Below are 15,474 nucleotides of genomic sequence, written 5' to 3' on the forward strand. Positions count from 1 at the left end.
TCCAATAATTTCATGAAGGGTATCGTTTAAGCTAGGCTACAAGATTTCAAGGGCAAATTTAATTCCAAAATATATGATGAGCTTTTGTCATTTTACCATTTTAGATGTATCTCTAAATACATACATTCACTGAGGTAAAACACATATCTTCAGAAAAGCGCACTGAAACAATTTAAGATGCAGTAGATGTGCTGCAGCTATTCAGTGTTGAATTGGTTGCAGTAATAACTTTGCTGCCAAATAAAATATGATTTGGTTTCCATAATCACATGATCTGCAGTTCTAAATCAGTGGATATGTCTTCTGGGCAATCATTTTTTATCTCTCAACTCTGCAACACCTGAGAAGGGATGCTATTAGATCCATGTAAAACAACTTCATCCCTAGCATGAAGCAAATTATGTGATAATAGTTACATCTTGTTCAGTCTATGCATCATCTCTCTATCTACGAAGAAGTATTGTGAACACTTTTAAATTCCCTTTACTGAATGAGCTGCCAAAATTAGGTGGAAAATACAATATGGAGGTGTTATCTCTAGAAACTGGAATGTGATTAATTCACATGCCCTCCAAGAGAAGGCAGTTAAACAAAACCTTCCCTCCTCTCTGGAAAATATTTTATTTTGTTAAAAATATCAAATAAATGAATAAATATTCTAGTTGACCTAACTGGGCCCTCAGAATTGTTGATCATCAAAGATATAAACTATGCTTTCCAAAATGATAATTAACATATACATAACTAGTTGATAGGGGGTTAACCATAGGCTGGACTTTCTCCCATATAGCTATTGCATTGTGGAGAACAAATACAGTTCCCAGTGCTCTGCTCCCCTGCCAAGCCTCTGCTATCCTGCAAATTCCTGTAAGGATAGAATGCCTTAAAATGGCCTGGGAGTACACAATCCAACACACGTGGGTCAAAAGGACAAGGTACAGTAAATCGTTCTCAGCTGTGCAGTTTTGATCTATACACATAGAGCATCAAAAAGAAACTACCTTTGCATGAAGAGGGAACATTAGCAGAAACAGAACACAAGTATACTCATTCCCATCCACAGGATGGGTACCATCCTATTAGTCAAGACCATGAAAATTCACATACTGGTAGGCCACAAGGAATGCAAATTTCTGCCCCTCCAACTTTTTCTTGGTGGTTGTGCCAAAAAGGTAATGTGAATATACCAGTTAAATCTGTCCTGCCCCCTATTGTGAAACCATGAAGTGGTGCTAATATCTATGAAACATAACAGATACAATGACACTTTCTACTACATATGGTGAATTGACAACTAAATCATATAAAAATTATACCCTGTTAAGCCCACACATTGCATTTTCTAGAACATCCTTCCCTGACCTGACACCGTCCAGGGTGTTCTGTACTACTACTCCCATTATCTCCCAGGCAGCATGGACAAGGATAGCATGAAGAAAACAGCCCTAGAATCTCTCTGAAGGAAAGTATGGAATCTATACATAAGGGGCAAATCTATAGATGCCTGTTCCATTGATTAATGCTTCACTCTGAAGACATACTTTCAGGAGAACTGAAAATAGATTCAGTTTCAGTCTAAATGTATATTGATTTAGGCTGAAACTGTAAAGATTATTTATTTGTCTGAAATCTCATTTTAAAACGCAAATGTACCTTAACCCATATCATAATGCTGGACAAGTAGATTATTAATTCTGACGCTCCTTGGTATGCAGAAAAATTGGGGTGGGGATTTTGTTTACAACTTTGCAAAGGAACATATTTCAGAAGAAAGTTTTAAGTTCTTTTAAAGCTGCTTAAATGAGCCTCACATTTGAAACTGATCTGGGAATTCAAAAGGCAAAAAGAATACTCCCTTCACATCTGCTGTATTAACTTCTGCTTAAGTTAAGTTCTGCTAAGCAAGCTTCAAATCATTACTTGCTGGCTCTCAACCATCTAATGAAGCATCAGTTAATCATAATGATATACACATGCTAGCTTCATTCTAGCTCAGAGGAAGGAGAATAATGGCCAGAGAATGACCAGAGAAGATGCATGCTTTTCCGTTTTCTGGCTGGTCAGTAGTTAATTTCATTCAACAGCTGTATTTAAATTGATCATTAGGTTTATTGTTTTAATACAATTACTGTAGAGAATTGTCCATTAATTCCTGATTAGGGGTCAAATAATTTTTCCTAATAGCACGTAGGTGTAATGTGCTCTGCTGACTAGGTAGGCCTACAATCTGTTGTAGAGATGCTGGCAGTGAGTGTTATTCTGGTGGAGAAACATGTCATGCCTAGTAAGAACATTATAGGAGATGAGGTGCAGGACAGTAGTACAGACCTCTCATAGAGACATGCAGATGCAGAAATTTGATAGTTTATGATCTGCAGTGATGAGGCTATATTCTGTGGATCAGTTTTTTCTTTTTAAGAATCTGTTAAAAATCTGCATTTGTTTTCATTTCCAAACTTTTACTACCTATGGATCTTTCACAAGCAGCTTCCCATAGATCCCCTTTTTACAAAATTTCTTTGATGCCATTAAATTTTATTTTGTTATGGAAATTTAAAACAGTCATTTCCTCACGTAAGCCATTTTGTAATATAGTTATCTTTTTCCATATTCAACTTTCCAAAACATGCACTTTTTTTAAAAAACGTATATCTCACAAATGTGATCTTACTTTTTTCAGATGTTTTTTCTTGACAAGAGGAAGATGGATTCCATTAATGGAACTATCCATGCTGAAGGTATTTATTTTGACAGAACTTGTAGATATATACCCTTATGGAAATCTGTGGTATATTTCTCTACCACCTTCACCAACAATAGATCTGTTATCATCTCATAATGTGTATAAAGGTCCTAAGCTTGCAGTCTCTTGTAAGGTATGCATATTCTTCATAATTGGAAGATATTGCCATGGGAGTTTTACGAATAAGCAACACGCAATCCTTAAGGAATAAACAATGCTGTCTCACTTTCACATATCATGATCTAAATATCACTCTTAATTGGGTACCTTTTCCATGAAACAGTTGCATAAACATCATTCCAATATTAATGAAAAACTATCCTACTGAAATCAGCATATATCAGGTTAAGTCCCCCATAGTAAGACATAAGTTGCAACATAATGCAGTAACTTCTGCTATTACCCTGATATATTTAAGGATAAACTGATGCTCCAATATGGAATTGTCTATTGACACATCATGCCTTCCCCATGAAGTAATCAAATTTCCTAGTCCTTCTCCTTGCTGCCTTTCATATCTATATAACAATTCATATCTGTGCATAACATATGGCTCAGTCAGTGAGACAGATACTCTGACAGAGCTGAACAACTTCTCACCCCAAACCTGACAGGCCATCAAAAATAGGAAGCCTTGCTGGTGCACGGTAGATGGCTGGTAAACTTTATTTCATTTTGTTTCCCTCCCTGGATCGGCAGGTCATAAAGGGAGTACACAAACTACTGTCCTACCTGTGTAGAAATAGCCTGGCTTCAGGGATTCCTGCCTTAGTAACCTTCTGTACAGGTAACGGCAAAGCATCATATACAGGATTGCCCTTGAATAAAGTCTGGAGACTTCTTTTAGTACAAAGTATGGTGGCTAGGATTGGAGCTGACCTGCTCTATTATTTTATCCTGGTATTTTATCACCTTCACTAGCCCAGAGTTGGCTTCTGGGCCCAGTGTCAAATGCTAATGTTAATTTATAAGTCCCTTCACAGAAAAATGTATTTTTTAAAGTCTTTCACCTCATCCCTGAGATGATTATTAATACTTGGCTCTGAATGCAAGCAGGGCAAGTGGCTATCTAGTAGACCTTTTCCATAGTTCTCTAGCAGCTATTATTGTTATTTTTGATGGGAGAGTTTAATTGAAATGGTTGTAATTTACTTTGTGCAACTCAGTGATATTACCAATTACTTAAAACAGGACAAAATGTTCACATTACATGCCAATTATTTTATCAGGATAAAGTACTCTGTACTTATACTTTATCCATTAATGAAGTATCCAAAATATTTGAATTGATGCATCTTTTATTCTTCAAACTGCTTTGTTGTTTTTCTGCAACAGACTGAAATTGTAATATTAAAATAATACTAGACAACCCGTGACCTGTTGGGTCACCGTTTCAGAGATATTTCCTTACCTAAACTGAGAAACAGAATGACCAAGGGCCAAAAAGTAGTGGGAGTGACTTATGACTTGCTGCCAGCTTTCCCATTGACTTTGCTTGTGGGAAGCTGAAAGGGAGTGTCAGAAATCTTCCTTTCTTCCTTCCTTCCTTCCTTCCTTCCTTCCTTCCTTCCTTCCTTCCTTCCTTCCTTCCTTCCTGCCTGCCTGCCTGCCTGCCTGCCTGCCTGCCTTTCCACATGTAATATAGGCTTGCACCATTTGTCCTGCCCTCCTCCTCCCCCTTGGCTGACCTGTGGAACTGCCTGCCACTTTTCTGGGGGAACAAAAGGAGCTGCAGACTATGAGAAAAACTGCACCCCTGGTCCTCATTCTGGCATGTCCCCAAGGGCCCCCTCCCTTGATGGAGGAAGAGGGCTCACCCTTCAACCACTGGTGCTCCCCAGCAAGGCTTACCTTGCCAGTAGGCATCCAAGTCACTCCCTCATCCTTCCCTCAACACCTAATGCCATTAAGAGATTTCAAATTCCTGCCTTGGTTCCAAAGCAGTCAATCATTGCTCGCCTGTCAGGCCTTGCTGACAGCCGATTGGGCGCAGGTGACAGAAAGACGTGGGAAAGAGGTTGGAGATACACCCATCAGATGATGATCATGTGGCCTAGGCTGCCTGCAGTGGCATGGCTGTGCAATAGTGCTGAAGCAGCCGCAAATTTCCCAAATTTCAATTCCACAGGAGTAATGGGTCCTGAATTTTGAATGCATTATGTAAGTTAGCCCATTTGAGGTACCTTGGTTCAAAAACTGTTGCCCTATGATGCACCGTTTTACCCAGTTGAACGTTACAGACATAAGAGTTTTAGTAGTATATAGATAATAAAAGTTACTGTTCATATTGTTAATGACTATCATTTAATTCAGGCATTACCAATGCTAGGAGAGGCTTATTCACAAAATGGGGAAATCACCAGTTACAAAGCATCATCTTCCAATAATGCTATTTGCCACTCTCTATAGCCCACACAATCAGCAGGATATATCTTGATTATTTTGACCACTTTTCTGGTCAGGGAGAACATTTCTAATTTAAGCATTGAACAACCAGAGCTGACCATAATTTTTTATTGTTTAAGAACATTTATAGAGCCCATTTATAGTCCAGAGACATAATGGTAAATGAAAAGACCCTGGTTCTTAAAATGTAACAACTCCAGCAGTTAGTTTGCTAATCTAAGCCCCTCCCTGTGCTACAAATATGGGGCTAACTCCATAGGGACAAAGTTCAGTTAAGTAGCCCCACCCTTGATATTACACATGTGACACTGGCCTCCCCAAATGTAGATGTGGAGAATTATCCCCTACCCAAGTATAGTGTATGAGTAGACATCCATAAGAAGGCAAATGAAACAGGTGGAAATGAATTTAATGGTACAGTCTGCCTCTGCTTGTGTGGAGATATATCTTTATTCTAATGCACAAAGAAAATTCTATCGCCATTTGCTTGGGTGACAGTAAAATGAATGTACCACTTCTTATTGATCATTACATGTGGTAACAATCTGACAGTGGCTAGAACATTTTAACAGTCATTTTGAAGGATTAAACAGATGGAAGAGTCTGAGTCACCAAAGTTTACTTTTCCTCATTCCAGTAAGATTTAAGCACACAACTTTAATCAATGAGATTTAAAAGTGCTTAACTGTGAATAGATTATACTCCTCCTTTTCCCCCCTCTTTTTTTGTAAAACTGAAATACCCAAACAGCATAAACCTAAAAATGTACTGAGTTGCTTGGAATTTAAGGAGGACTGTAGTCTAAAATATAATTTCACTTTTCTATCTCAGTAAAGTACAAGTGGTCCTCGTTTAGCCACCACAATTGGGACCGGCAACTCTGTCATTAAGCAAAGTGGACACTAAGTGGGAAATCACTTGACTATGACAGTGCTTTCCTTTTCCCCACTTCCTGGCACTTTGGAATGCTCACCAGGTGGCACTAGGATAGTTGGCTTGAAACTGATAAGACTAATCAGTTCTACACTTTTGGCTTTTCTTTTCCTCCTAACCACTCCCCTGGCCTTTGGAATGCTCACCCAGGTGCTGGGATAATTAGCAAGAATGGAATTAATGTTTGTATTTACATTCATTGGAGAGGAAGGGAGTACAAGTGAGTAAGCAGGCACACAATGGGGACTACATATTGAAAGCAATGCGGTGGTGCCAGCAGCCATGAGTGTGCTACACAAACAGCCTGGTATATTTCCCATTATGTGGCCACTTACTCTCTTGTAATCCCTTCCTCTCCAATCTCTCCGCTCTGTGAGGAGAGGGGGAGAAAAAAACGGGTAAGGCACAGGAGAGATTACCTATAGAAATCACTTGTTTCCCCCACCTCACAGAGTGGGTAGATTAGAGAGGAAGGGATTACAAGAGAGTAAGCAGGCACACAATGGGGAATGCACCAGGCTGTTTGTGTAGCGCACTTGCAGCTCCCAGCCCCCAGTGCACTCAGCGCTGCTGGCGCCACCGCATTCCTTTCCATGTGTATTCCCCATTGGGTGCCTGCTTACTCTTGTGTAATCCCTTTCTCTCCAATCTTTTCACTATGCAAGTGGGTGGGGGAGAAGGAAAAACAACAGGTTAGGCACAGGACAATGCATACTGACTGTAATGGTAATCACATGACTGAGGGACACTCTGAAGGTTGTAAATGCAGGCATTGGTTGTAAAGTTATTTTTTCAGCACTGTTGTCACTTTGAACAGTCACTGAACAAGGCAGTCAGTAAACAAGGACTACCGTACATTTAACTATGGCCTAGTAAACCAGAGGCATGTTTTCTACGTATTCAATAATTGCAATATGTATGAGATGTTCTCCTAAAAAACTCAAAGCAAACACACTTTATCCAACAAGGATAGGTTTTATTACTATCAGGGAGTGCTCTTACCTGGAGCTGATATTTTGCTGCTAGTTTCTGATACTGAGGAGAAGCTGGGTTATTCAGTTCTGATGTATATTCCTGGTTGTTGAGAGTGACACTGAACTCCACCGTTTGCTCCATAGGCAGTTTGGAAATGGCATTTGGAACTTCTGGCTTTAGCTCCCAAGAGATCAAAAGAGGGAATTGGTTTCCAACCCACTTCAACAACTCTAGGATACACTATACACTAATAAGGAACTCATCCTCTGAGTCGCTTAAGACATGATACACACAATTGAAGGAGGTCTTAGCTTGAGGAACCCTCAGGGTTAGAAAGGAGGGAGGAGGGAAGAAAAGGAGGGAAGGCAACAAAGGAAAAAAAAACAAAAGAGGGCAGGAAATCTCCAAGAGCCCACCATAAATAAATAAAAAAGAAAAGAAACAAGGAAGGAGGGGAAATAAAACATAGAATACTGAAAAAAGGCATAGATTGGTGGTCATATCTTAAGAAGAAGCTTTTCATACCACTTGTATTGTTGCAGTTTGCACTATAACTACTTTGTGTATACCCTTCAAAGATAACTACTTGGGTGCAAAAATTGCACCAATTATTTTTGTAATGATGTTGTATTGCACCAGTTTAAGAGAATAGTGATTAAAGTCCAGGATATCTAAAAGGCGTCAGGATACAGATAGCTGCTTCAGGATTTTGAAGAGGACCTCTCAAGATGTACATGGTTGTATTACAGATTCTAAAAATATAAGGGTCATGAATTTGTTTATTTATTTATGAAATTCATATGCTGCCTCAACCCAATTGGATTTTAGGAGGTTGACAGTATATATAGTAAAATAGAATAATAATACAATAATAGAAAAATGGAAAACAATATCTCCCCCCTCCCCAAAAAAATCCCTCTTACATCAGTGGCTCCAGAATCAATCTCAGAGAAAAGTGATCTCCTAGATATTGATGTCTGGGACTCGGACTGCATATGCAAGCAGTCGGACAGACCATTAAAATACAGCAGATCAAAGTAAGCTTCACAGCTAAGCCTGTAGGTGCATTGCATACACAACTGACAGTGTTCCTGGTGTTATTCCCATCAGTCTTTGCAGAAGATCCTACATATTCTCTTTCCACCCAAGTCTTCCAGTTCTTTATTTTCTTTTTCATTAGCTAGTGCAAAAAACACTTTTTCACCTGCTGTTTAAAAGCAAAGCATATGTGAATAAATTCAATAAAGCATGATAATAAGGCCCTCTCTACCATTGGATCTGCTGCCTCACCCCCAACTCAGGCAGCAGCTCTCTAGGTACTTGCTGTCAGCTGGTACTTTTGTTCCCATTGTAAATTTAAAAAAAAGAAAAAAGGAAGGAGGGGAAATAAAACAGAGAATACTGAAAAAGGGCACAGCCTGGTGGTCATATCTTAAGAAAGTTCTTAAGATATATGAAAAAGTTCTTGTTATAGCAGAAAGGCCAAAAGAAGGAAAATGTCTTCCTTTACTGCTAATTGATACCTAAAAACTGCTCTCAGGGAGATTCAAAACAAGAAAGGCATCCAGCAAAATCCTCCCTCACTATTTAACCTTAAGGGGATGGAAGTAATTCACCTACTGGAGTTAGAAGGGACTACTCAAACATGGGTAGATTTCTGATATCATGGGTATCACTGGGGCTTATATTGCTGAAGGTGCCAGCTACAATTTGGCTCCAAGCACGTGACATCTGTTTGGAATAAATCTCCAAAGGACTGGATAGGGAGAGCCTTATAAAAGCAGAAATGCTAATCAAAGCAGTAGCTTTTGCTTTACAGGTAGCAAAGGGAGATAAGGAAGGCTTAGAAGATAGACAAATACTATAAGGGAGGAGATAAAGCACTAAAACCAGAGAAGAAAGACTCTGGAAATGGTTAGTTGGCTTGTAGGAGAATTGGATTTGGGATCTTGCATTTCTACTATATAGAAAAGAAGTGAGTTATGTAATATGGATGAAAAACCTTGCTTTATTTGGACATGGCTGTTTCTGTTCCTCAAGCACGGGCAAGAAATATCACTCACAATTAGCTCAGAGGAGAGACACTAATCAATATGTACATTTTAACTGAAGGGAGCAGAGGGAAAAAAGTATTGGTGATGAGCTAGTGCACCCCGTGAACTGCTGAGTAGGGAAAACTAAGTGCAATTGCTTAGTAGAGAGAATGCTAATGATTCCTCACCTTCACTGATGTTTTGCTGTCATTGACAATCTCATTCACAAGGGTACCTGTGGAGATTACTGGGAAGCAGAAATAGAAAAGGGTTAAGGAAATCTACTGATGTGTGACTTTCTGTTCAATAATAAGAGAATATGAATGAGCAAAAATAATAAAAGTGAGTTGTTTCTTTTTAAAAATAAGTTATAAATCAAAACATAAATCCAGTTCTTGTGCTGTATATAATTCTAGTATGTGTATTTGTGAGTAAGCTGCGATCTTATATGAATACTCAAGTCCCACTGAATTTAATGAGACATCTCTGTATAAACGTGCCTAGGATTAAATTCTAAGGGTTAAACTAAATGTGATCCCTTTCATGCAATTAAGTTTTTTTAATAAATAACTAAATAATAGATATGTTCAAGGACTGTGTAAAACTCCTGACTTAGAAATGGAAGTTCTAAGTTCTACTGAACTCTGGAATATTCCATTCCCCCTCTAAAACATACCATTCTAGAGGAAGACCAGCAGTTCCCAGAAGTAAATCCTTCAAACTGGATAAGATTTCAGGTGTGCTGGAGGTGGTTTCAGGTGCAATGCCATATCTGAGACACCTTGAATTACTTCCAATTTGGAGGATTCGCTTCTCAAAATCACCATACTGTACCTGAAGTAGCATGATCCAGAGGTCAAACAGAACATCCCAGAATTCTCAGAAACATCCCTGACTCAGTGCATTTTGTATTCCCTAATGTGTTCCCCTTTCCCCATCTGAATGTTGGGGGAAAAAAAATAAGGAAAAGCAGTTTGACAATGGAAACAATTACCCAGAGGGATAGTGGGCTCCCTTACATTGAACGTGATTAAGAGGAGGATAAATCTGCCTCAGATGCTTTAATTTGGATTTGTGTGCTGAGCAGGAAGTTGGATTCAATGACTCAAATGGCCTCTCCTATCTCTATGACTCTATTCTCCATCTGCATTAGAAAAAAAATCTGTCGTTCAATTAGATGTTTTTTGTCCAATCCAGTGAAGATTGGGATAACAGTGGAGCAAAAGTTAAAGCCCTGGACCTGTCTTACCAAGATCCCAGACTACTTCAGACCTGTCCTTTACGTTAAAAAAAAAGTTCATGCAGTTACTAACGACATCAATGGCATCATGAGTTTAGATACATTTTCTGTGGGTATGGGGAATTTTTTTTATTTAATCAGCATATTCAGCCATGCACCGTTGTAGCAACTAATGAAGACACACCACTGTTAATATGTTACTTAATTCTATGCAAATGTGATTGTCTGTTGCAAATTTATTTTTGGATAGCTTCGCAGCAATTTTCTTGAAACTCATTTCACTGTGGAGGCATGATAAATATCACACAGTTAAAATGCTACAATTTAAGTGTTAAAATGTAAAATATTCTCAAACCAGGTTTACAATGCAAAAGTATTCCATTATCATATTTCACTTGCACTATTTACTGCATTTCCATACTCTGAACTATTCAAACAATAATGGGCTTGAACTACTTAATGTAAACAGATAGAAACAGACATAATGCATGCTTAGTTTCACCTGTAACAACAGAAGGAGGTTCTTCAACTTTTTTGCCACTGGCTTTTTCTGCAGAAATATCCTCTTTTCTGGAAACAAAAAAGTAATAAGTAGAACTGTAAATTAGACCATGAAAATGAGAGGAATAGGCATTCATTTCTTATTAGTTTAGACATTAAAGCCACATTCTGTCTAAAGGTATGCTTTTACATTTTACTGCTTTCACTAGAAGAGCTCTATTTAGATCACTTTTGTTTAAAACCATGGAATTTCAAAACTGCTTAACTCTTTTGAAAGCATTCCTTTGAACTAATTGCTCAAGTTAGCCACTATATGTTTAACAATTAAAAAAGACTTCATTGTTTTCATGTTTAAAATATCTCTATTTTAGAAATCAATGTGTTCATTGATAGGTCCCTGTCCCTGGAAACGTTCTTGTCTGGATTCAACAAGGGGGGAAAAGCACAGAGAGGATATGGAGGTATACAGATGTGAGCTAATGTGACAACTTGGGTTTAAACTGGATTACACCTGGAGATAAAATGGGCTTTGAGAATGAAAGCTTGGAAAACTGAAAAGATGGTGTGATGCTTGAGTACAAAGAAATGATTCAGGTATAAGGAGCACAGTGGAGGATGACCTGCTCTGTTTCTCAGAGAGCAGGAAGTTTTAGCTGAACAGGATAGAGTTGAAAGAGGAAAAATTACAGAGGTATACTATGAAGGGAAACAAAATAGAAAGACAAGGCAAGGCAGTAAAAATAGTGAAGAATAGTAAAGATCCCTTGAGTGTATTCTCTTGCTTACTATAATTTATGATGTATTTATTTACAGGACTCATATAGTCACCTATCTCATATTATGATTCTGGGTGGCTCACAACAATCTATTAAAACACAGCTAAAAACAGAAATACCTGTCCCCCCCAGGCACTGGGCCAAACAGCTCTCAGCTCAACCCCCATCTTAGTCCAATGCTTCAGGGAAGAGCCAGAGCTTCATGGCCCTCTGGAAGGCTAAAGGGATAGGGATCCCTCAGATCTCAGGAGGCTATTCCAAAGGGCTGGGGTGGCCACCAAGGTGTGCTCTCAAGGTCCCACCAGGTGGCAACATTTAAGGAGGGCACCTGGAGCACACCCACCCTGTCTAACCTAGTAGGATGGGCAGTTACCCTCAGGGAGAGGCGGTCCAGCAAATAATCTGCCCCTGTGCTAGGTAGGGCTTTAAAGGTGATAACCAGCACCTTGAATTGCACCTGGAAAGCAACTGGGTGCCAATGCAGCTTACACAGCATTGATGTTACTTGGGTGAACCATGGGGAAACTATGCATGCCGCTGCATTCTGGGCCAGTTGCAGCTTCTGGATGTCTTCAAGGGCTGCCCCATGTTGCAATCATCCAAATGGTAGGTGACTAAGGCATGAGTGACTGTGAGCAAAGCCTCCTGATCCAGGAATGGGTGCAAATGGTGCACAAGATGGATTTGTGCAAAGGTCCCCTTGGTCAAGGCTACCACCTGCTCTTCCACCAGGAGCTGTGAGCCCAGGAGGACCCCCAAATTCACACCAGATCTGCCCAGAGGAGTGTTACCCCATCCAGAGCCAAAGATGTCAACTCTCCTGACCTTGGGGGCCAAAGACCCACAACCACTCTGACTGGCTAGTGTTGAGTCACATCCAGTTTCTCTCCATCCAGGCCCTTACAGCCTCCAGGCACTGAGCCAGCACCTGAACAGCATCACTTGCCCGGCATGGGGTAGAGATGTATAATTGGGAGTAACCAGCATACTGATGATACCAAACCCCATGCCATGGGATGACCTCCCCCGGTGTTTTCATATAGATGTTAAATAGGAGAGGAGAGAGACCTGAGTCCTGAGGTACCCCACATAACAGGGGCCTAGGACTGGACCTCTCCTCCATGAAGAAAGGAGGAGAACCACTCCAAAGCAGTGCCCCCCAATCCCCAGAGTTGGTCCAGCAAAATGCCATAGTTGTTGGTATCAAAAGCCGCTGAGAGATCCAGAAGGGACAGGACAGACACACCACCCCCATCCTGAGTCCTCCAAAGGTCATCCACAAATAAAACCAATGCTATCTGGGGACTATAGCCCAACCTGAATCCTGACTGAAAAGGGCCCAGGTAATTTGCACTTGTGAATTATTCCTAATTAGCAATACACAGATCTGGTTCCATTTCTTAAAGTCAGAGCAGGACTGAGAGTGAGGTGAGAAAAGTAAAGAAAAAAAGAGAGACAGAAGAAGCTTGCAGAAAGACACCCAGACAAAGAATGGCTCTGCTCGTTTTTGACTCTGCTGAACATGATTCTTGAAAAGTACGATCTGCTCATATGACCAAAGTTAGTACAAAGTATGTCCAATTTACTAAAAACAGAAAAAAAAATCCAAATTAAAAATAAAGGTAAAGGACCACAACAAAATAAAAATTAATTCTGAAGTAGAAAACAAATTGTCAGGGCAAGAGAGATTTAACATTTATATTGCACTCTGTTATGTTTGTCGCAGAATTTTGAAGGAACTTCTACACAACTACCATTTTCATCCCCAAAACCTCACAAACTGTTCACAGCACCCAACAGTTTTCTTTCCTACTGGAATCAAGAAGAGAAGGATTCCCTAAAACATTTTAATGTAGGCTATACATTTCAATTCTATAATGGAGCTCTCCAATATGCTCATGGTGCTCATGATAAATGAAGCCTGCCAAGAAAACACTGTTTTGCATAAATCCTCATGGTAACTCTCATAGATGAGCAGCAAGTATTCATGAAAGATGCATTTAACATTACCTATCAATAAGGAAAATTAAGTTCAGACAGTGCTGCTTTAATGTAAACACGGAGTAAGGAGAACTTTCCCCAAAGAAGAAACTATATGGCTAAATTATTTAGGCACCAGTGATTTATTTCTGTTAATCATGTCCTAATCTGTAGAGTCAACTCATTTCCATTGCCTAATTAGTACTACTAGGCACAGATTTGGAATAACATGGTATTTTCTTCTTATACAAAGCAGTGATAAGGCATGGTTGTCTTACCATAGATGGGATGAAGGTCAACAAATCAACATAGCTTCTTTGAGGATAGAATAAAGAGGCTCTGAACTCTGTACATGTGGGGTGGTGGAGGTGATGGGGAGAACCAGTATGGTTCCAGCAGCATCTATTGGCTCTCACTGGTTTTGTCAGAATGGCAAAACCAGCATGCCACAAGCTTCACCCTTTTGGGTGTGTGCTATGTTAGGACACACATAGAAAAGGCTGGGGCTTGTGTTGAAAGCTACTTACATCATTTTGCCTCCCCTGTGATGCCTTTTTTGGTGCATTAACACAAGGGAGGAAGGAGATAGGATACTAATTTTCAGCAAACTATTACTATATTAATAATAACGGAATGTAAAATCTGCAATCAACTTTATTCCTTATTATGTGAGGTAGGGAAGCAAGTCTACCACAAGATGTTATTCCTACCCTGTACGTAAAAGGACCAAATATGACTATTTCAAACACAGCAAGGATGAATAGCTTTCTTACAGAGATAATAATGACATTATATTGTGATTAGCATAGGATTCTTTATCCTGACTAATGTATTAACTTCTTTCTCTAATTATTCTTATCTTTATTAACATTAATGCTCTGGGAGGGAGTGGGATGAGTGATCTTCAGGGGTGGGAATTCAGTGGAGATAAAAAAATTAATGTTCTGTTTCATTAAAAACAATCAAAGAAAGAATAATTTTAAAAGCACAGGTCACCTTTACCTCTGCAACCAATTGAAGTGTCAGGGATTTACTTTCATACCTTATACATCCCAATGACTGGGATGAGAGATGGTGGAATTATAAGAGAAAAAAAAAAGTGGTGGGTTTCACATTACGATATTTGTCAGATTATCACCTGGTTAAATCCTTAACTCCAACAATATACTGTGAATTTATGAACTTTCTTGTCTTTCCACACAGAACCACCCCCCAGATCTTTTCTACAGGAACATAACAGTTGTTTACATGCTGCATCCTCCTGCTAACTTGTGTAATTAAATGATAATGTAAGCATTCTTATTTTGGGATATAGTGTCACACAAGAAGAAACTCTTTTACTCCAAAATACTGGGACGCCTGATCCAGATTATAAAAATCCAGATGACTACAAGGTGGCAGGGAAAAGACACAGAACAATCTAACTCTTTGCTACCATTCAGTGATCCTTGGGATTTTTGCAGCCCACATCTAGTAGACCCATAACATACCAACTTCCACCCTCTCCTTATAGAGTGGAATAATATGGATGCCGTAACTACATAATACACCACTGACATAAGATAACCACTTTGTTAAAAAATGCACAAGTGTGAATATCTAATACATAGATTGCCTCAGAGCAGATATTGTAATTGGACATCTTGAAATTGTAGTCAGAACCAGAATGTTATATCATTTAATATGCTATCTTTAAATAAATCATGCGTCAAAAATGAATATGCAATCAGAAGCTGATAATTCAAAGAAACTACAACCGTGAGTTCACATAGTTTAGTTATTTTGCATCATGATTATTTAGAAAGTGAAACCATTTTGGATTATGAAAGTGATTCAGTTTCCACTAGTAAATTATTCAATAGTTCTCTGGTGAAGAGCCAGACTGCT

At 39.2% G+C, this 15,474-nt stretch overlaps 1 protein-coding gene across 1 annotated transcript in view; it reads right to left on the reverse strand.

Moving 5' to 3' along the window:
* Positions 1–15,474, reverse strand: part of IMPG1 (interphotoreceptor matrix proteoglycan 1) — a 56,888-nt gene that overhangs the window by 26,664 nt on the left and 14,750 nt on the right. The window contains exons 5-7 of the mRNA XM_088150340.1: positions 10,833–10,900; positions 9,279–9,337; positions 7,085–7,237 (exon numbers count right to left, since the gene is read on the reverse strand). Coding sequence (XP_088006466.1) covers positions 7,085–7,237; positions 9,279–9,337; positions 10,833–10,900 — 280 coding nt within the window. The remainder of the gene's footprint in view (positions 1–7,084; positions 7,238–9,278; positions 9,338–10,832; positions 10,901–15,474) is intronic.

The sequence above is a fragment of the Python bivittatus genome, unplaced genomic scaffold (genome assembly GCF_059951505.1).
Source record: "Python bivittatus isolate LINGU-HERP-01145 unplaced genomic scaffold, Pbiv_v1 ctg000020_np1212, whole genome shotgun sequence".
In the NCBI taxonomy this organism is placed as follows: Eukaryota; Metazoa; Chordata; class Lepidosauria; order Squamata; family Pythonidae; genus Python; species Python bivittatus.